Raw genomic sequence first — 21878 nt, forward strand, 5'->3', positions numbered from 1 at the left:
CTGGTTATAATACTATTGAAAGTAATGCATTTTACATAATAAATTTGATTATTTTAATGGATAAATTTCATATTCACAAATGTAAATTTTCTAATCAGAAACCTTTTTTTTCACTTTTTATAAAAGAAATGGAGCAGTACATTAGTTATTAAAATTTCTCATAACAAAAAAGCTTTGAAAACATTGAATCTATGTAACTTGTTTAATATTTTCTTGTAATTGTTTAGAGCCCACCCCCTGGCTCCCATTATATTTTGTATGTATTCTGTACTATATAGTACTATTCTATATATTATTTTTATTTTTTGTATCTATTGTTCTCATTGCGTAAAAATTAATAAAAAAAAACAATAAATAAAAAAAGATGGGAGATATACATGGCTTCAGACTGTGAAAGCGATCATTATGAATTTCTCAGATGTTTTGAGTAGTCTGTATTACAGTAAGGACAGCGGGAGTGTGGTGTGTAATGAAAGAAATTGTGGGGAGGAAGAATAAGTGGTTTGGGGCCCGATTCTGAACTGTTTTGAACCTCCAGCAGAGAAAATAACCATGCAGGCATGAGGAATGTGAGCGACACGCCCCCTTGTCTGCAGGTCGGCAATTCTGAATGTTGTTCTTGTATACAGCTAACCCCAGCTAGCAGTTCATTTATGGCAAAAAAAATAAATAAATAAATAAATACATTAAAAAAGTGTATTTCTATATTTGGTTTGTTGTACCATTTATATTTTGCAAATAGTGTTTGCCGTTTCCCATCCACTTCAATAATAAAGCATTGTTTATATTACAGGGCTGAGATGACTTGCATGGTCACATATAGCTCTTCAGCTTCATACACACTTATGCTTTCCCCGATTTAGTGAAATGAAATAGGCCTAATTACGTGAACTGCACGTAATTATTATTATTATTTCTTGGCAGATGCCCTTACCCAGTAATGTGCATAGGAACATTACCTTAAAGATACAATTGGAAATCGAAAGCTTACCTAAAAAAGCTGGATGAGTGGATTCATTCTTTTGATTTCTGCATCAGAAATCTTGAGCACGCATTGTGTTTGTACTGGTTTATAGTACTCTGACATTATTGTTTTTATTAAGTCAGCAATATGAAAGCCTTGCTCATGTTTATTTTCTCTGGGTAGTTTTGGGTCACAGAGTTTATTTGATAACGGTATATTGTATAATAATAATAATAATAATATCTGACGTCTGAAAAAACAAATGCAACATTTGCAGAGAACTGATTATGCGCAGTGGATAGCCTAGTAGTATTGAGCACTAGTGCACAGGGTAAGAAAAGAAAAATCTATGGTAGTCATTTTTAAATTTGTACTTGCCAGAAACCAACAAACAAATGCATTCCCTTGTGCCTCTCTGAGGTGAAATATATTTTTGACACTGTTTAACCATCGCGAAATAGGCCTGTATGTATGATCGTTTTGTTTATTCCATAGACATATGCATGCATGTTTATGGTTTATGGTTAGTGTTTTCCACTGATTTGAAATCAGGGCTTTTTGGCGGAAGCTCTCAAAACAAGTTTCTTACAGTTACAGAGCAAAAGTATAAATTATATATATAGAACACTATTATAGTGTAGTTTAATAAAATATAATCAGATTGTAATGTGAAATAGGTGACATATGGATTTTAAAGCAATATTTACAAACCCATTTAACACATTCAATTGCAATTAAAATGACTTGCCTGTATGCTTTTCATGTCTCTTTTTTAAAAGCAAGCAAGTAAAAGGCCTGAGGTGCATTTCAAAGGTTTAGATAGACTAAGGTAAGAAGACGATTCTATCAATACATTTTTAAGCTCAAAAAGTAAAAAAAAGAAATACATAAATAAATAACTAAATAATAATAATAATAATAATAATAATAATAATAATAATAATAATAATAATAATAATAATAATAATATAACAAGACAATAATTTAACTCAATATTGCCAATTGATTCAGTTTTATCTAATAATGTATATGAAATCTACTGCCTAATGTATGTGTTGAAAATAAGATTCATTTCAGAAATGGGTAATTTAATTCAGTATTTCCTTGCTTGTTGTTTTTGTTTCCTGTTTTGATTTGCTTTTGCTTTTCTGTTCTTTTATTCCCTTTTGTCTGGAGCCAGCAAAGGAGGGAGAAGGCCCGAATTTCTAGAAGAAAGATAAGCGATAGTTATACCTTGTCCCAAAGTAACAATTGAGCAAATCATAGCCCGGTCAAACACACTTTTGAGGAAGAATAACTCTTAATAAAGCTCCAGCATAGTAACTAATAGCTGCTTACAAAAAGGTAACACACAGTACTTTCTATGGTAGCAATCTTTGTAAGATAAACTAACTTTCTTCTTATTAGGGATTTGACAGCAGTTGTATTTGGTTTTATAGCTGTTGGTTTTATAGCTGTTGGTTTTACATACGATTCCAAAATGCAGTTACAACTCTCTCCAAACTCCTGAACGTAACCCAAAATGCACATTTCGAGAGCCAGGACCCAAGGTGTCTGCCATATGCAGCACTCCAGACACAACACAGTTCATGACATTCTCAACATGGCTGCCAGCAAAACTGGCAGAGAATCAACATATCTGTAAATAAAACTGTGAATCTAAGGCCATGTCTGTACAGCTGTGCCCGAGAACCAAGCTCAAAGCCGGGTTTCCTAAAGCCAGCCCAACAGGGTTAGAGCTTCCAGATTGCAGTTATGAAACTGGGATAGTTTAACTAGTTGTTGTTGAAACATACTGCATTATGGGTTAGTGGAAGACGGTATCCCAACCACCCTTTGTAACATGGAAGGAACAATATGGTTGTCTCTGTCGAGAGTGCTGGTTTGTTCCTGTTGGCTAGGAATGTAATGTTTAAATTCTGGCTGCATTGAGAAAGGAGAGTGCAGCGCCTATGATGGCAATGCAATGGCTTTGCAGTGTGTCTGCTCCAAAACCAGATGTTAGACCATTTTATACTAAATTTGTTGAGGTTACCCACAACAAGCACCACTGAACTGAGTGCTAACCGACAATACAACATTAATTTTCATTAAAAGTTAACTTTCCTGTCACAGTCACGTTATTGTTTACTTCCTGGATCTCTCTATCTACGTGGTCCTAACAGCCTAAAGCACTGTGGGACAGGAACGGTGTGTCATTTTGGTAGATTCTATAAAGAAACTCGAACATACTTTACATCCAGATTGCAGGTGAATCAGGTTAACTAATCCAATTTTGCCTAAAACCAAATTTGAAACTACCCCGTGTTTAATGTGGATTCAAACCGTGTGGATGCAAACCACTTTAAAAACACTAACGCTGACAGGGCCTAATCCGACGGACATGCTCAAATCCGGCGGTTCTCTACCAGCAGGGTGAGCCCCAATGATATGAGTACTTATTTAGGCTGGAAATCCATGCTTAATAAAGCAGACTCAGTCACATGTGACTTTGTGTTTAAGAATCAGAGACAGTTCTGTTCCGGCCACATTGGACTCTTGTTCAGTACATAAAATGGATCAGCTTGTGGTGCTTGAAAATAAGACAAAGCAATTATGCAGGTGCATTGTCTGAAAACCAAAAAGTTTAGAAATATGAAGAAAGTTATTTGGAAATTGGATTTACCTTTGTTGACACTGCAGATGAACCTCATACTCAGTGCGTCATTAATAGGATAATCAATTTTTATTTTTAGCATTGAAGCTAGGTGTGGTGTTCTATGCACTGGATAACATCTGTACACAGAATAAAATGGGCTGGAATTTTGGTAAATACTTCACTGTGATTGGTTGATTTCTGATATGTGATTTATAATTCTCACTACTGTGACGGGGGTGTTCCAAGTATAAAAAAAAAATGCTAAGGTGGGGCGTGATTAAAAAAAGGCTGAGAACTTGGAAAAATGTGTCTGCAGGACAGTGCCAGAGATGAAGACAAGCCAAAGGTGAGCCATCTATGCAAAAGCTTTAGAGGAGTGATAATAGCACCTAGCATACACTGTGCTGTGAGACTGACAGGGCAAAGGCAGAGATGAAAGAAGACAGGCAGAGTGGGTGAAAGCATGCTGAACCTGCAGGCTACACATGTGAAGGCTGAGATGTTGTAACATGATGAATCTGTCAATATGGAAAGAAACATACAGGTATCTGGACTATAGCATACTGTAAAGGATAAACTGCAGCACGGTGGCTTAAGGTAAAGGAATAAACAGGTTGTGGAAGTGGGAGGATTCAAAAGGGAGCAATTCAGCAGACATTCTTTCTGCAAAGTAACATTTTCTGCCATTTGTGAGGATGCTGTTAGTCTAATATATGCAAATACATATGGTCATATTTTATAAGAATTTAGGTTTATGACTGACATGTGACTGACTAATCTGACTAGCTGAAAAAATGAAAATTCAACTTAGCTGAACATTTTCAACTGACTTTTTCAACTTCGATGTGTCAATGTAACAAAAATAAACAGTGCAACACATGTGAATGTATTATGAATTATATTTTATTATTTTAATTATTTTGAATTGTTTCTGCATTCGTACTAGTAAGGTGCAAATCAGTGATCTAAAGTTGTGGCTAGCCTGGTCTCGCGCTGTGACATCTGTTGCATTGCTCACAAATTAAAGATGGGGGCAACTGCCCCCCTGCCTTATAGAAAATGATGCCCCTGCACAGGGTCTTTTTTCCAAACTGGAAATTAAAAAAAAAATTAGATATACTTTATGAAATGGTTCTTAAACATTTTTTAATTATTCTGGAAAGTTCAAGCACCATATCATCCAGTAGTGTTGATCTTTTTACATCTTAACCAAACCCATGAAATCTCAAAAAGCCTATTAATCAATATCATATGTACATCATTATATGCATCAGCATATAATGCATCAGGGCAGCAGTGTGGAGTAGTGGTTAGGGCTCTGGAGTCTTGACCAGAGGGTCGTGGGTTCAATCCCAGGTGGGGGACATTGCTGCTGTACCCCTGAGCAAGGTACTTTACCTAGATTGCACCAGTAAAAACTGTATAAATGAGTAATTGTATGTAAAAATAATGTGATATTTTGTAACAATTGTATGTCGCCCTGGATAAGGGCATCTGCTAAGATATAAATAATAATATTTATCCACATATCTTACATACAAGTCTGATCTGTATTTTTGCCCCCTCTTCTAAAACCATAAACGCAGCATGTAACCAGAACTCTCTGCTCACTTGCATTTCTGCATAAAAAACAACTTTCTCTGGTGCCACAAAAAAGTCTTGCTATTTGTTAACAGTCTTCCCCAGTAAGGGCGAAAAGTAATGTATTATTTTTTTGTCGTGTAGCCATGTTGTTTGTCAGGAAAATCTTCTTTCGGTGGAAAGTAAAGGTACAGTTATGCACAACAAAAGGCCAACCAATAGAATGTTAGCAGAAGTTGGGAAGAGGTGGTCACACTAGCAACCAGTAACAGCACTCAGTCAGGGTCAGTTGAAATGTTTGCAGAGTTGAAAAAAAAGATCTGGCGGCGGTTGGCCATTTAAAGTCTCGCGCCTGTTCCGATCATTTATAACTTAGCTTGGCATTTAATAAATATGACTGACGGTGGCGGTGTATAGCAAAGTCTGCTACTGTCCACATGCAGTTTTTTTATCACATGCCAACATGAGTCATAAGTGTATCCATTTTTCTTAGACACGTTTAGACAATGCAAACAGATACCACTCCCACTAAATGTGTTTCCAGGCAACAGTGTTAATTCTAAAGCAAAATTCATATTTTTTTAAGGCAGCGGTGTTGTGAATCATGTTTATGAGAATTGCTGACAAACTAATTAAAACTGGTAAAATGCAGTGTGATAGTTTCCATGCATGTACACATATATAGTGGCAGCAGTGTGGAGTAGTGGTTAGGGCTCTGGACTCTTGACCAGAGGGTTGTGGGTTCAATCCCCAGTGGGGGACACTACTGTTGTACCCTTGAGCAAGGTACTTTACCTAGATTGCTCCAGTAAAAACCCAACTGTATAAATGGGTAATTGTATGTAAAAATAATGTGATATCTGTATAATGTGAAATAATGTATAATGTGATATCTTGTAACAATTGTAAGTCACCCTGGATAAGGACGTCTGCTAAGAAATAAATAAAAATAATCATAATAATAGTGCTCCCCTAAGGAGGTGCAGAGCTTGGGCAAAATCACATCAGTTACCGTGCTCACTTTAGGTAGAACAAAATGATATATGAATCATTAATTGTATGTGGTGTTGTAGGATTTAGGGTGGAAAAGTGGTTGCTCCAGAACTTTGTATTGTGACATAAAATGATTGACTACCCCTGGAATACACAGGAGGCACCATTGTACTGCTCATGGTCCAGATTTGTCTGAATTGGGAGAGTGCAATTATCATCAGTGAATGCATACCATTTGTGAATAAGGACATTTCTTTACTTAGAAGAACAATGGCCTTTGACCTCCAGGACCTGGTTCAAATCTATTCTAATTTAGTTCTGGTGATCTCCTCTTTGAATTTTGTGAAAAACAGCAGCAGGAAAGATTGAAGAGGCAGACAGGCTAACAGCGTCATTTTACTCTTTCTCAGAGTAGGAGCTTTGATGGAGACGCCACTTTTGAAGCTGGAGACCATATAGTGAATGTACATATTCAGAGGATTACATTTTGAAAATTGTAATTGTAATTAATTGATTCAGTGTTGTTTCTTTGTATAATGCTAATGACAATGTTTTCACATTTGAGACAATGTGCATTATGTGAGAAAATAAAATGCAAAAGTCACATTTACTGCATGCAATCAGAAAGAAAGAACCAGATGCAGCAGAAGTTGCTGGGCTATGCAGGGTTATCTCAGCCAAGCAGTAACAGAAGTGTGAGCTGTAATTCAAAATGATTAATAAAAGTCAAATAAGACAGCAGGGTTTCCCTTCAGTACGTGCCATCATGTTGAAAGGCTTGACAAATAGCAGACACCCAGTCGCAAGACATTGACTGATAGATCTATTTCTGCATTTTGATCAATATGCTGTGTGTGTGTATATATATATATATATATATATATATATATATATATATAATATATATATATAATTAACCAGATAACATTTCACTACATAATATAACATAAGCATCACTACATAATATAATTAAAATGACCAAAATGTTATAAGAATACATGAATGCATATCAGTAAAGGCAGACAGACACAGAAGAATGACAGAGAGAGAAAGATAAAGCCAGATGCAAACCACCTGCATAGCTACCTGTGGCATTCTTGTACATGAATAATTTTCAGTGATTCAAAAACACAAGTCAGTATTACTATACAATAATACCCATACTGTGAAGTTCCAGCGATGAACAAGAGAGACTTCCTGTGCAGAGACTAAGAAGCAGAGAAGCCGCGGAATTCTCTGAGCATGTTCGGCAGTGGGATGGACCCTGACTACTAAGAGAGAGAGAGAGAGAGAGAGAGAGAGAGAGAGAGAGAGAGAGAGAGAGAGAGAGAATGAGAATAAGCAGACAGCAGAATCTTGCAGGTTCTATATAGCTTCAGGGACTAGGCGGCAGAGGCAGTTAAGAGGCAGCGTGGGACATGCTTCTTCGCTGTCAAAGGGACCAGAGAGACAGGGAGAGGAACCCTGTGGAGGCTACAACTATCCAGCACTGAGGTGGGTCACTGACAGATCTACCACTCCCCTTTTGGGTTGACGAGAGAGAGAGAGAGAGAGAGAGAGAGAGAGAGAGAGAGAGAGAGAGAGAGAGAGAGAGAGAGAGCAATACAGCTCTTTACCTCCCCCCCCCATTCACAAAGCATTGCATACCATTGCCGTGGCAATGCAGAACTGTTCCTTCCGATTGGTGGATGAAGAGTCCCATTGAGAGCCGAGACTAAACCCCCTCCCTTACACACTGCCTTCCCATACAACTCCCATCTTCCTTTTATTTTTTTTCATTGTTGGTTCTTTTTATTCCTCTAATCTCGCTCTTGAGCACTCAGTGAGGGGCTTTTTTAAATATGGGTGGGAGCTGTCAACCTATTCACCTTTTGCTTTGATCCAGAAAAGAAAGAAAGAAAAAGCAAAGGATTTCTGCTTTCAGGACTGGGAACTGTAAAGCTTTACTAGTCTGGATTATTTTTTTTTGTTTGTACTTTCCATTACTACAGGATATATTACAACAATGACAGGTGACTCAGAGGAAAGTATCGAAAGCATGCGGCCATCCGACCTGCAGGTGTTTGCAAACAGCTCCACCTTGCATGGAATTAGCTATATCTTCTCCTATGGCCCCATGACCTTTCGCCGCTTCCTCTGGACACTGTCTTTCCTGGGCTCGTTAGGACTCCTGCTTCTGGTTTGCGTTGAGCGGGTCACCTACTACTTCACCTACCCGCATGTCACCAAGCTGGACGAGGTTGCAGCTCCAAATCTCACCTTTCCCTCCGTCACCATCTGTAACCTCAATGAGTTCCGCTTCTCCAAGATCACCCGTAACGACCTCTTCCATGTGGGGGAGATGCTAGAGCTGCTCAACAACAACTATGAGATCGCCAACACCCAACTAGCCGAACCTGAGGTTCTGGCTGCCCTCAAGGACAAGGCCAACTTCCGGGGGTTCAAGGCTAAGCCCTTCAACATGACCGACTTCTTCAACCGCACGGGTCACGACATAGGCGAGATGCTCCTGCAGTGCACCTATCGTGGAGAAAGCTGCTACCCCATCAACTTCACCACTGTGAGTCTCCCTTGTTTGCTTTTGTTCATTGCACTCACTTGTGTGGTGTTGCTGTTGTTGGTAAGGTTTTGGGGGATTTGATGGAGTTTTGCTGTTGCTTCATTGGATGTTTTGAGGGGGTTGGCAGGGTTGGTAGAGGATGGATTATGGAAGAGGGTTCTACGTTCAACTCTGTTTTATCTGTTGTTTTGGAGTTGTGGCTGTTACATTAGAGATGTGTGTATTTGAAGAAGATTTTATTTAATCAAGTTTTTTTTTTGCTGCAGTATTATTGGTGTTATATTATGGTTATGCATATTCCTATGAATGTTTTCTTTTAGGAAACAATGAAACATTTGCTGTTTTAATATTTAATATTCCTTTTGCTGTTAGAAAGATTCTTTTTAGAAAAAAAGTAAACACTGTTGTTTCTTTGAGCATTGTATGGATTGCTGTTTGAAAAGACATTTGTTGCCACTGATAGTGTTTTTTTTATTATATTTTATTTGTTTTTATATAGTTTTGTCACTGTGAGAAATATTCACAAAAATATCCATGTTCCATGTGCAGGTTGTATATCCCGTGTTAGGACTTTGAAGTTAGGGTTTGGAAAATGTGCAGCACCTACATTACTGTGTCAGTGAAGAGTTTAAATTCATGCTCACACTTTGAAAATCTATAAATTAAGGGACGATGTCTTTTGTTAATTGTTTAATCTGGTGTGCATTTGCATTTCTTTTACTTATTGTAGGTAATAGTAGTAAGACATACTTTTAGCTGGTATTAATTTTGTAATTTGCTAATTTATTTAATTTGTGTAAAGGGGAGAGTATTCATCCAGAAATATTAATAATCTAGAAATATTGTCTTTTCCCCCGGTTACTGTATTATGATGGTTTAAGATGATGTTTGATCATTTGTTTTTGTAATCATAACATTTCCTAATTTCACATATTATTTTTGCTGATTCCTGCTGAGTAAATATTAATACAGAAGTGTGGTCATTTAAAACAATAGAAATAATAATGATAATATTTTCCATTGTTTCTAAAACATTCATTTAGTATTGGGTTGCGTTTATTAAATTGAGTTTTATATATTGCATAGTGCTCTTTTGCAATAACATACTGTAAGATAATATAAATGCTGTATTTATTTACTGGTGTATATAAATCAGGCTATTTTTGTTAGTGGAATTACACAATATAATGAGCTGTTGCATTGCAACGATGTACAGAAAACATTTCAATTATGTTACTTGTTCACATTCTTGTTTTAAATGTAAGTACTGCCTTGAATGGAGCCCAGTATTGTTCATAGATTTTCAATGATTTCTTTTCTTTTCCTGTCCACCTTTTGTGTGTGTTTGGTATGTATTTTTAGTTGGTTTGAATACTGCTCGTCAGTGTGCATGTACGTGCAGGAGGTACATCAAGTTTACGCCACAATATTCACAACATTTTGTTTATTTTGTACTTCTTTCTCTACACATTTTTTTTTGTTTGGCAAAACTATTCATATCATTGCAAATGTGTCAGTTTTAAATATACTGCAACAGTAGAAGAGACAAGGATGCATAATAAATTGTATATACCAGTAATACTGCAGTTGTGGGGGTAAAAGATAAACCTTGTGTAAGTTTCATTCAGCGTTCCTACTTTTTCATTTCCAAATTCACACATGCCAACAGCTCAGACCTGTTAGATAATTTGTCCATGGGGGTTCTTTTGAGAGTTTATGAAGAAATTAATTAAAATGAATGAGCTTATAAAACATTTCCTTAATCTGAATGTAATACTATTTGCCTATTAAAGCTTTTATGTACTGTAGCTTTTATCATGCTAGCAAAATGATACCCAACACAGCCATGGGTTACAACAGCTGCTGAATTGTAAATGCTGGATATATGTCATGGTAAATGAATATATTACTGTGAGAGTACCAGGAGCCTAACCTCACAAGTTGACAGAAGGTTATGCCATCTTGCTCCACGTGAAGCTTATTTGCTCAGGTATGGAATTAGAGTGCTCATCTGTTATGGATAGTGGTATCTACCTAAAATCAATAGCTGGACTTACAAGAGTTTTTGCCCTTGTTAACAGTTGTACACTGTGTATTTTGAATTATACCATAAGAATGTGGTACTGTTATTTAAAAAAAGGTGCATTGGAAAATGTGTGGGGCTTGAGTATGAAGATCAGCAAACATCTACAAAAGCAGAGCTTAGCAGATAGTGCTATTCTGTTTTTGAATCTCTCCTCTTAGTAGTTTCCCAGCTGTGTGTTGCCTACTTAAAGGAAATAAAGGAAATTATATTGTTCCAAGACCCAGACACTTAAAGTTTCGAATGCTACACTGTAATATTTGTGTTCATTTGTTTGTTTTTAAACCAAAATATCAGCACAAATGAAGTAAATGGTATTTAAACCAAGTAAATTAACTGTGCTGTGGTAGAAACCTGTTCTTTTTTTTTCTACAGGCTGAATGCCTAAACACTATCAATTATCAGTTACAAAGGAATTCCTCCACCCAGTAACCAATCACAGCTTTTTCAGTGACTCACATGTTTTCAAAGCCTCAACTTTCATGTTACCTCTAGAAGTAAATTGTAGGGACGCAGCAGGAAGTACAGTGTTAAAATTTCTGGTAGGAGGAATTCTTTAACTTTTGTTCACTATTAGATACACTTTTACTATAATGTAGGCATCTTTTATGAAGGAAAATGTGAGGCCTACAAAATAATAGTAATTCATCGTAGGCAATATTTATTGGAATTGTTTTGTACTTTTACCCTTTTGTATTAACAGCGCTGAAATTATAGTCTGATTTGTTACTGCCATTACCACAGTGACCCTCTGACATATGCTTCTCAAAATACAGTCCTGTGCACTTAACAGCCAAACATGCATAATACAAGAAAATATCTGCTTTGCATTTTCTGAAATATAGGGCCATATTTATCAAGGTTTTTATGCCAAAGTACTGTAACAGTAACAGTTAAGTATTGAGTTATATTTTCTTTGGTGCAAATTGCATTTTGACCTACAGTCCTTGATTAATCGGGCTTGAAAAAATACCAGTCATTGGATATCTGTTCAGATAATGAAAAAATATTACCCAAAGACTATTTCAGTATACATCATATGGAAGGAAACGCAAATGGATTGACACAGATTGATCACATTAGTTTGCTGTAAAGCTACGTCTTAGTTGGTGCTTATCCTGGCGAGAGCCGGGTTCAAGCATGAAGTTTTAACACCTACTCTTGTGTAATAGAAATCAGTGATTAGTGACCAGAGCTGGGGTAACGTGTAACTTAAGTAACACGTTACTGTAATAATATTACATTTGTCAATAATGATGTCATATAACGCATTACATTTTTAATGAGAGTAATAATATTACATTTACTTTCCCCTGAAAATAAATTAGCCTGTCTCGTTACCTTTTCTCTGTTTACACCTACATTCATGGTGTTTTCTTTTTTTAAAACCAAAGTACATTTCAGTTCAGTTGAAACCGTAAATGTGAACTGCTCTGGTCTGCTCTGGCACAGCAAATTCTCCAGTGTTAAATCAACTCAGAGTTAAAGTACCACTGATCAATGTTATTTTGATACTGATCATTGTTATTTTAACTCTCTCAGTTAAACACTGTAGGATTTGCTGTGTGACACTCCTGGTAAGCGCTATTTGTATGACATTTGAAACAATATAAATTATACAATTATAATATAAATACAGTAAAAACATTAAAATAACTCGCAGTTCCCATGCGCAGTGCACTCTCCATCTAATGAAATCTAACTTTTCTCGCTTTTGCAATAGCGAAGTCGTGAAGTACTGTGTGAAATTCAATTTCCTTGGCAAAATCCTGCTTGATAGAAATCATAGCGAACCCCACCAGCCTTTCTTACAACATCAAAGAGCGTAAATAGATTTTAATTATTTTCATCTGATGCAACAGTGATTGGCAAAGTCAGTAAAATGTGAAGTGCAACAGCAACATTTAGAGCAAAATCATTTGGCGTTCATCTGGCGTTGTGTTGCGTTTTAGATTAGGTGCTAATACCGGAAGCTCATCACAAAGTTCCATTGCATCGATATACATCTTGTTTAAGATTCTAACTGTCAGAATGTCTTGCAGATTTTTTTCTGCGCCTTCATGCAGTGTTGCCAATTTAGCGAGTTTCTCGCCAAATCTAGTGACTTTAAGGGCTGACTTGGCGAGATTTGTTGTCAAAAGTAACTAGCTACAATTCTAGCGATTTCCAGGACAGTCATTGGAGAATTTCAGAGATATAATTATTATTATTATTATTATTATTATTATTATTATTGTTATTATTGTTATCATTATTATTATTATTATTAATATTATTATTAGTCATAGTAGTCGTAGTCGTAGTTTTGTTTTTCCAATTATTTGCAACGTTTTATTTCCTCAGCAAGAAGGTAGAAAAAAAAATGTAAGGAGAGATGTAAAAAGCTAGTACTGAAGACTGTTGCCCATTTATAATAAATATACAAACATAATACCAGAGGGGTACAGGACAGACATTTACAAAATCAGAAAAAGAAGCACTCAAAACAGAGAAGGGGATTCTAGGGGTAATGGCAATGTCATGTAGATCAGCTCAGAGAGGAATCTGAGATAGGTTAGCAGTCAAACAGTGTTCAGTAAAATACAGCAGTGAGGTTAAACACTATTCATGCAGGAGTACCACAGGATTACCTTTGTACTTCTCCATTTTCCTTCAACAGTTTTAGTGCAACATTTTGAAAAAAAAAAAAATAATACATAAATATACACAAACCACATTAGATTGGGACTGTTGGTGCGCCCCAGAACCCAGCTACGTAAACACAGTGCTTTTAGACAGCTAAGATGGGCACAAGCACACTCTCTGCAAAGGATCTATCACTGCAGAGCACAAATACAAGCCTGGCTTTGTTCATTTACATCTTTGTTTTAAGACAATGGTGCATTAGTATTTTTTTCTCTTTTTTTTCTTCCCAATTTGTATATAATTAAATACTTTAATTATGACTTAGAAATCATTTATAAGCATATTGTTTTTGTATGTACAAATGACACTTTACTACAGTGACCATTCCATTTATTAAATTTTTTTTTAGCTAAAATGATGATCAGTTCCACTAATTTGAGAGAACTGATGCACATAAACAAGCTATCAGCATGGTTAATGACATTACAGCAAGAGGTTACATAGAACAAGTAGCAAGTCACACATTTTAGTGCAGACCATAGTTCTTATAGAATCACATTTCCAAACATTTTATTAACAACATCTATTTAAATTTAAAGATATTAAAGTTACAAGCCCAGAAAATTCACTTATTAGCATTTGCTTTTTCAGTTCACTCTTTAGTCCACTATTTGACTTGCCAAAAAAATAAATAAATAATGTGAAATATTGAAAAATATGAATTGGTGAAGGGCTGGAAGTACAATATAGCATTTTTATAATTTACTGTCAACATGGCCTAAACGTGAATGAACTATCGAATTGTACAATAACGAGCAAGCACTATAACCACTCCTATAACGGCATATAACGACGTAGTGGAGCCTGCCCTATCGTTCTGCAACGTGCCCACCACCGCATCAGATAGCCCTAGGGCTGACCAGCGGTCCCATTCAAGGGCCAGACCCATAATTGGAACCTGCCCGGTTCCGGATGCCAGAGAGTGCCTCTCGTCGACTGAGGAGATCCAGCCGAAGCGGGATCTCCCAGGGCTGGCCTTGTAAGAGCTGGCATAGGATCGAAAACCAGATTCTCCTGGGCCGCCTGGGGGCCACTAGGAGAACTGTTACCTTCTCTAACTGGACCTTCTCTAGAAAGGCCGGGAGCAACGGTATCGGCGGGAATGCGTAAGGAGCGTCCTGGGTCACTCGTGGGCTAGGACGTCGACACCGAGTGGACCGCCTAAGCGGTGGGGAGTACCACAGGGGGCAGTGTGTCGTCTCCGCCGTGGCAAACAGATCGACTTGTGCCTTCCCCGAATTGTCCCAAATGCGCTCCACTACCTAAGGGTGGAGCCGCCACTCTGACGGATGCGCACCCTCCCTCAACAGGAGGTCCGCTGCCCAGTTCACCACTCCAGGATGATACGTCGCCCGTAGGGACAGCAGGTTCCTTTGAGCCCAAATCAAAAGCCGGAAGGCAATGCGATGCAACCCTGGGGACCGGAGGCCACCCTGGTGGTTGACATACACCACCACTGCTGTGTTGTCCGTCCGGACCAACACATGTGTTCCTTGCAGCACCGGGAGGAACTGCTGGAGAGCAAGTAAAACAGCCTGCAACTCTAGCATGTTTATGTGCAGGGATGTCCAATGGTCCGACCAAGTGCGCAGACTCCTCTGCTTTCCCAGACTGCCCCCCAACCTAAGTTGGAGGCGTCCGTCGTCACCACCTGACAGTTCAACACTACTCACATCCGCACACCGCCCGGAGGAGGGAGGGTTAGGTTGGCCAGGGTGTCCTCAGCTCACCGCGCACCAGTGACCCCTGTAGTCTGACCGGGCGCCTGTGGGCTTGTCTGTAAGCTGCCCGAGAGCTGCCCTACACGCTTCGGAGGACAGTGTGTGTTCGTCTTCGCCCTCCCGAGTCAGCGCAGGGGTGGTAGCGGTGAGCTGAGCTTAATAAAATAATTGGCCATTTCAAATTGGGAGAAAATAATAAAAAAATAATTGGCAACGACTAAATTTATTAAAAAAAAAAAAAAAATCTTAATGGGATGTGTTATTTATGATTTTAAAGACTAAAATCAAGTCCCCTCTTTCCCTTCTTTTTTTTAGGCTGAAGCGATTTAATTATTTTAGCCTTTCCTCATACATAATTCATGTCATTAAGTCCTGGGATCAGCCTGGTTGCCCTTCTCTGTACATTCTTGAGTGGAATGATCTCTTTTTTGTAGTGAGGTGACCAAAACTACACACAGTATTCTAGGCGGGGTCTAACTAGGGACAATCTTGCAATACATATCTCTAACTACACTGTAATAATGCAGTAATTACACATACGTCTGTATAGTTACAATACCACAACAATGCTTAATTTTTAATGACATTGAGTGCCCAGTAAATAATTATAAACATATTACACAAAAGACATTGACCAAGACCGTGTAAAAATGTTTGACTAAATAAGTTATTATTTTGTTTACTAATACTGTGTCGAGTAAATCATTATTTTAAATACTGAATTTAAATACTTCCTTTGGACTTTCTAATTTAATGTCCATTATACTACACACAATACAATAAAGGGTTAATGGTGAACTTAATAAACACAGTCTTTTTTTGTATGCAGAAGTGCCAGTTTGTATGCCAAAAGGCCATAAATTTGGATTTATAGCATCCGCTACACTGATATTGTTCTCCTTGTACTAACAGCATCATTGCACCGATAATGATGGGAATGATTGGGCCTGTGCACTGTAGCTTTCATGATTATTGCTTCCTGATGCACTGCATGCAAAGAATAATGAGCAAGAGAAAAGTAATGTGTGGAGTACAGGGCCTGATGGTCACATACTCGGTGAATGAAAGGAGGCCTCAAGAGAATAAATAGAATAAAGAAAGCCATCAGCATTTTCCTCACTCTTACTCTAATAAGGGCTATACACAAAAAACAGAGAATTTCTGGATCTGACTGGAGTTGACGAGAATCAATCCACTGGGATACAATTGCTAAAAAATAATGTAAATAAAAGTAATTCAATGTTCAACAAATCTACTAATAGTGTATGCAACTAATAGAATAAACTCCACAGATCTCTTAAGCCAAAAGGACTTTAGAACCTTACAATCTCACTATCACAGACTTAGCGTTGTATTTTGAAGCAAGTTCAATAGCAAAAGCAAATTCCTAGTGAGGAATAAAATAAGTTAATAGTATAAAAACTGTCAAGGAACTATTCGGAACAATAATTGAACTCCACAAGACCGCAACTAACTTGTGTTTTGCTTGTTTTACACTGTTACAATTATTTTATCTGTCCTAAAAGAACTGCCTTAACATGTAGAACCCATAGGGCAAAAGCAAAGGCTGAGGGATACAACAATTGTAACACTATCAAACCAGCATGAAAAAAACTTTGATAAGCAACTAACCTTCTATTTTCAGTAGTTTATTGGTAGTTTTACACTATATAAACTATTTTATTCACCTCTGAAAAATTGCCTTTGTACTTTTTTTCTCAAAATAGGGCCCTTAGTATCAAGTTATTTTACTATGCATTGCACAAAAAAGGTTAAAGCCTGTGTGTACAGTATGTATCATTACACACTTATTCCACTAGTAGTTACCATGTAAGTGCTTTGAAACCATGTGTAGTTATTCTGTAAGAACATCTTTCGATCATGTTATTGAGATTGATATGGTAAAACGGAGTTCTAGATTTGTCCTCTTTGTTTGTGTTTGAAATGAGAACCATTTTTCTCAGAGTTTGCTCAAATACTTTTGGTTTATCTGTTGTAACAGAATGTCCATTACCTTTCACAGGCCTAATAAATACTAAATCCTGAGGTGGAGGCCCCGTCACAGCAGTATATTTTGCTTGCCATTAACTGCACGAATCGTATCTTCTATGAAAACAGGAAACTTTTTCCAGAACAACTAAATATATAGTCACAGTGAAGGTCAGGACCTCCAGTTGCTCTGTAAATCTGTCATGTAAAGCTTTAGACAACTCTAAACTGCTCAGCAATCATTACTGTTGTTTTAATGCTGTTGTTGTTTTAATGCTTGCCATTTAGTCCAAGAAAACTACTGGTTATCCCTGAGGGGCCATGAATTTGACTTTGGTAATCTCCACCTGCTGTAGTGTTCACATGATACAGTGCAGTATACCGTAGTACAGTTGGTATCAGTTGGAACCAGAACCAGTAATAGTAATAGCAAAATACAAACAAAATGGCTTTTGATACCTGGCTGCATCTACAATATATTAGCTTTTAAGTACACCATAGTTCAACAGATAATACTTTCACACATAATAACTGTTTGATACAAGGAAAAGTGTTTTTAGTTATTCCCAAAAGTCCTGTGATGTTAATATTATGCAGGTCAAAAAAATCCAAATACAAGTTTAGTTTGAAGTACACATAGTTTAGAATTTCCTGTTGATACTAAAATGCATCCACAATGCATATACTTCATACACAACCCTACATTGCCACGTGCACATCAACAGTACTAGTGTTTTGCTGTTTTTTGTCTTTTCTGTTGTCCTGCTGGGTAGTTTATTTGGCAGTGCATTCTTTGCAGATTTGGCTCCAAGTAGTGCTTCATATAGTAGTTAGACTTTCAAAACATCTCCCCAGGGTTTTTTGTTCTGTCTGCTTTAATTTACATGATGTTGCTATTTACCCAGTAATTGTTTTCTACAGTCTTGAAATGTCTGTGATTACCCTTGGTAATGGTTTGTAAAGATTTTTTTTATTGTACTTTTTTTTGAAATTTTGGAAAGCATTTGTCGGAATTCAGATCTAAATCAAAACTCAAGATTTGGATTCTTCATAAACCAAAAACCCATTGATTAAGCTTTACAATGTACTTTTTAAATAAAACAATGTTTGGTATTTATAAAACTTTTCTAGACTGAGGCCAACAGCACTTAAGAAATGAACACCAATTTTTTTGTTGAATTATTTATACAATAATTGTACAAGAATATATAAACAAAACATAATGTACTGTATATAGTTATATGTTTTTCGCTCAAAGAAAGATGTATATTTTATTAGCTTATCGAATATACAGTAAAAACTGTACAATATGACATCACTTTGAACCAGAAAAATGTGCCAGATTAGACAGTGTGTTGAAAAAATAATAGGCCTACTGTACCTAAAAAAGGTAATAGAATAACACATTTGTATACACATGTATCTCTAAGCAGGATACATAATAATAAAAAACACACTTAACATTAAAAATTATATATATAGATTATACTGTAAAAATTGAATTTTTATAGGAAGAGAGTCAATTAGCCAAAAAAGAGAAAAAGGTCCTGAGGGAGCATCCCATTAAAAAACGCTTGGTCCTTAAAGGGTTAACTACCTTATACATTATTATAAGATAGATATGTAGCCTTATTTCTACTTTACAGGAAAGGAGGTGATAAAGTAACATTATTTTCACAAGTCGAAGAATTGCAAAGGTCTAGAATTGCTGGTAGCCCTTAGTTGTAACAGTTATATGTAATAAAAAAAGAAATAATAACACATGTATAGACCTGCAAGAGTTTCACAGCATTTATTGTAATGAAAAATGAGCAAATAAAGCAAAACAGTGCAGATTTTAATATTGCGCAGGGTGCTTTCAAATACAGCACCCTTGATGCAATTTCACTTTTCCCTTTTTCTTCAAAAATATAAATTTGTTTTTACATTGTGTCATATGCATAAAACAAACAAACGAATGAATAAACACACAAATAAATAAATACATAAAATACATGCTCTGGGTCACACACAGTGTGTCGGGATTTGGAACCACCTGGTATGAAGCCTTTTTCTTTAACCACTGGACCACCAAACCTCCTGTTACCCAAAGTTAATTGAATACCAAGCTAATTTACCTTTTTAACTCAACTCTCTTCCGTCATTCTTAGCCAGTACCTCACCATTCTTATATATCTATTAGTAATGCATGGGAACCCAGGAGCAAGCTGATGTTCTCTAACTCCTATATTGTCATCATTCCATCTACAACAACATCCAGTGTACCACAAACTTATCACCACAACCTTGAATGGTTGTCAACTAAGCACATTCAGCAGTTTACAGAAGTCATGACATTTTGGAGAAATGAGTACAGAGTTCTCAGCATACCACATTAACTATTAAACTGATTATAGAAAGTAAAAATGCAGAATCTTACAAGTGGTTTCAACAGCACCAGATAAAAGGTTCCGCATCTAAGACATAGAACCTTTTTTGCTCAATTTTATTTACCTAAGAGCATAACACATAGTTGAAATTTGCTTCTAGTGCTTAATCAGTAAAAACAAGATCTGGTCAGTAACATAATATTCTCTGTCGTAACTGAATTTGTAGGCAAATGTAGTGTTCCAATCCAATACAGTATTAAAGTACTAATCAGTGGCTCTTGCAGGTGTTTCTATCAAGGCTGAAAAGTGTAGTGTGTAAAGTATACTAGACAGTAAAAATCAACAAACATACCCTTGGCTGATTACCCATTTTTGAATTTGCAGTAGTTCAATTCATATTAACCCATTTCATGCAGGGAATGTGCAATTAAAGGGTGGTTAACACTTCGGACAGTTTTTGTAAGTATGTTACTCACTGTAATATGTGTCAGATGTATCTTTTTTTCGTCCCCTGTGCAGCTTCTGGGCCGCTTTATTAATCAAGCTGTTTATTGCAGGGAATGGGCAATTAAAGGTGGGTTCGGTGGGTTTTTTCAATAGTGTTATGTTGTCCTAACTTAGTTGTATTATGTGTATAATTTTCGTTGTCTTTGCACCTTCGGAACTGACTGTTCCGGGAGCTTTTTGGTAATAGAAAGAGTGTTCTGGGCCGGAATAGGTTAATGACAGTGCATTATTAATCAGTTCCCTTTCAATTTGAAGATGACCGGCAATGATACTTTTTGGATATGCCTGCTTATCAGGTATTCGCTGAGCATTTTATATCAAAGTTGCCGATAGGCCCCTCCACGGAGTGACATCCTCGTTCCCGCCTTACCGAGGTAATAAATAGTCACTGCCCAGAGATATCAGTCTCTTTTGCCTTTCACAGACAGGTAGGTAAGGTGGGTGAGAAGTACTCTAACCTTTTCCAGTTGTGATTGACTCTTTAGAGCTCCTTCGAGTTTTTTGTGAGTTCCCTTGCAATTAATTGCTGGAAGTAGGCTTGCCACTTCCCCGGAATCAAAAACTCGGCAACTGAAGGCTGAGCTAACGATATGCAACTGTGTTTCGTTTAAAAAAAAAAAATCTTCTTCAACAGCCTACATCACCTAGAGATTGTAGGCTGCTTTCTAACTTCTGCAGATTGCTGCATGTTCCTTGCTATAATTTTCTTCTGCTTTTTGCAGCTGTAAAAAAGAGAAGGGAGAACACGATCCTCCAGCGAGTCCAGCCTCACTCTGCAGCTGCTGTTGACTCAAGGGCTCTGGGTAACCTCAGTACACCCACTCGGTGTGTGTGGCCTAGGACCCCTACAGGCTATCAATTACTATTGATTTTACTGTTACAGTAAAAAAAAAAAAAAAAAAAAAGACAACACTCCAGCTTGCTGTCGAGTGTCTCTCTTCTACTGCATTGCAGTTAAAAAATAAATAAATAAACTGTGCACTTCCTCCATTAGGCCTTGACCTTAGTGTTGAGCAGACCGCGTGCATCACCACTTACCCATAAAGCAGTGTGTTTTCACTTTCTTCTGTCTGTCTCCCTCTTCCAGGTCCCTAACTGCACTACCCTGCTGCAGGCTACGTGCTGCAACGGTTGAGGGCTCCACGCGGTCCGCACTCCATCTTGGGCGCTCCAGTCCACTGCAAGCTTCACGCTGCACTGGTTGTGTGACTGCACTGCAACTGTCTGCAGGCTACGCTCCACACTGTTGCAAGCTATGCGCTGTTCCTGTTTGTGTGACTGAAAGCAGCCCAGACACAGACACACAGCCCAGTACCTTGGTGCTTTGCTTTGCTCTCGATACTTGGTACTCGGTGCTTCGGCACCCCCGTGTCTAGGCCTCGATGCCCGCAGTACCCCTCGGGTCCTCAGTGCCTCAGAGCCTCAGTGCTTCAGCGCCTTCGGTGCACTAAAGCCTTGACGCCTCGGTGCCTCGGCTCTCTCGGTATTCAAGCGCTTACCGACATCGGTGGCTTCGTGCCTCGGTGCTCCATAGCCTTGGTACCTTTGTGCTTCGGCATCCTCGGTGCATCGAGAGCTACACGCCTCGGCACTTCAATGCCTCGAGGCCTTTCGAGGCCTGTGCAGTGGCGCCCTTAGTGCCACATTGCCCCAGAGCCTTGGTACCTTTGTGCTTCGGCATCCTTGGTGCCTTCAGAGTTACATGCCTCGGCGCTTCGACATCTGGAGGCCTTTTGAGTCCCGCACTTTGGTGGCCTCGATGCCCCAACGCTCCACAACCTCAGTGCC

At 37.8% G+C, this 21878-nt stretch overlaps 1 protein-coding gene across 1 annotated transcript in view; it reads left to right on the top strand.

The window, feature by feature from the left end:
* Positions 1-7890: 7890 nt before the first annotated feature.
* LOC117435639 (acid-sensing ion channel 1C-like) overlaps positions 7891-21878 on the top strand; it is a 298571-nt gene continuing 284583 nt past the window's right edge. Inside the window, exon 1 of the mRNA XM_059017503.1 lies at positions 7891-8736. Within this exon, the coding sequence (XP_058873486.1) occupies positions 8182-8736 (555 nt within the window). The 5' untranslated portion in view covers positions 7891-8181. The remainder of the gene's footprint in view (positions 8737-21878) is intronic.

Source organism: Acipenser ruthenus, chromosome 3, assembly GCF_902713425.1.
Source record: "Acipenser ruthenus chromosome 3, fAciRut3.2 maternal haplotype, whole genome shotgun sequence".
In the NCBI taxonomy this organism is placed as follows: domain Eukaryota; kingdom Metazoa; phylum Chordata; class Actinopteri; order Acipenseriformes; family Acipenseridae; genus Acipenser; species Acipenser ruthenus.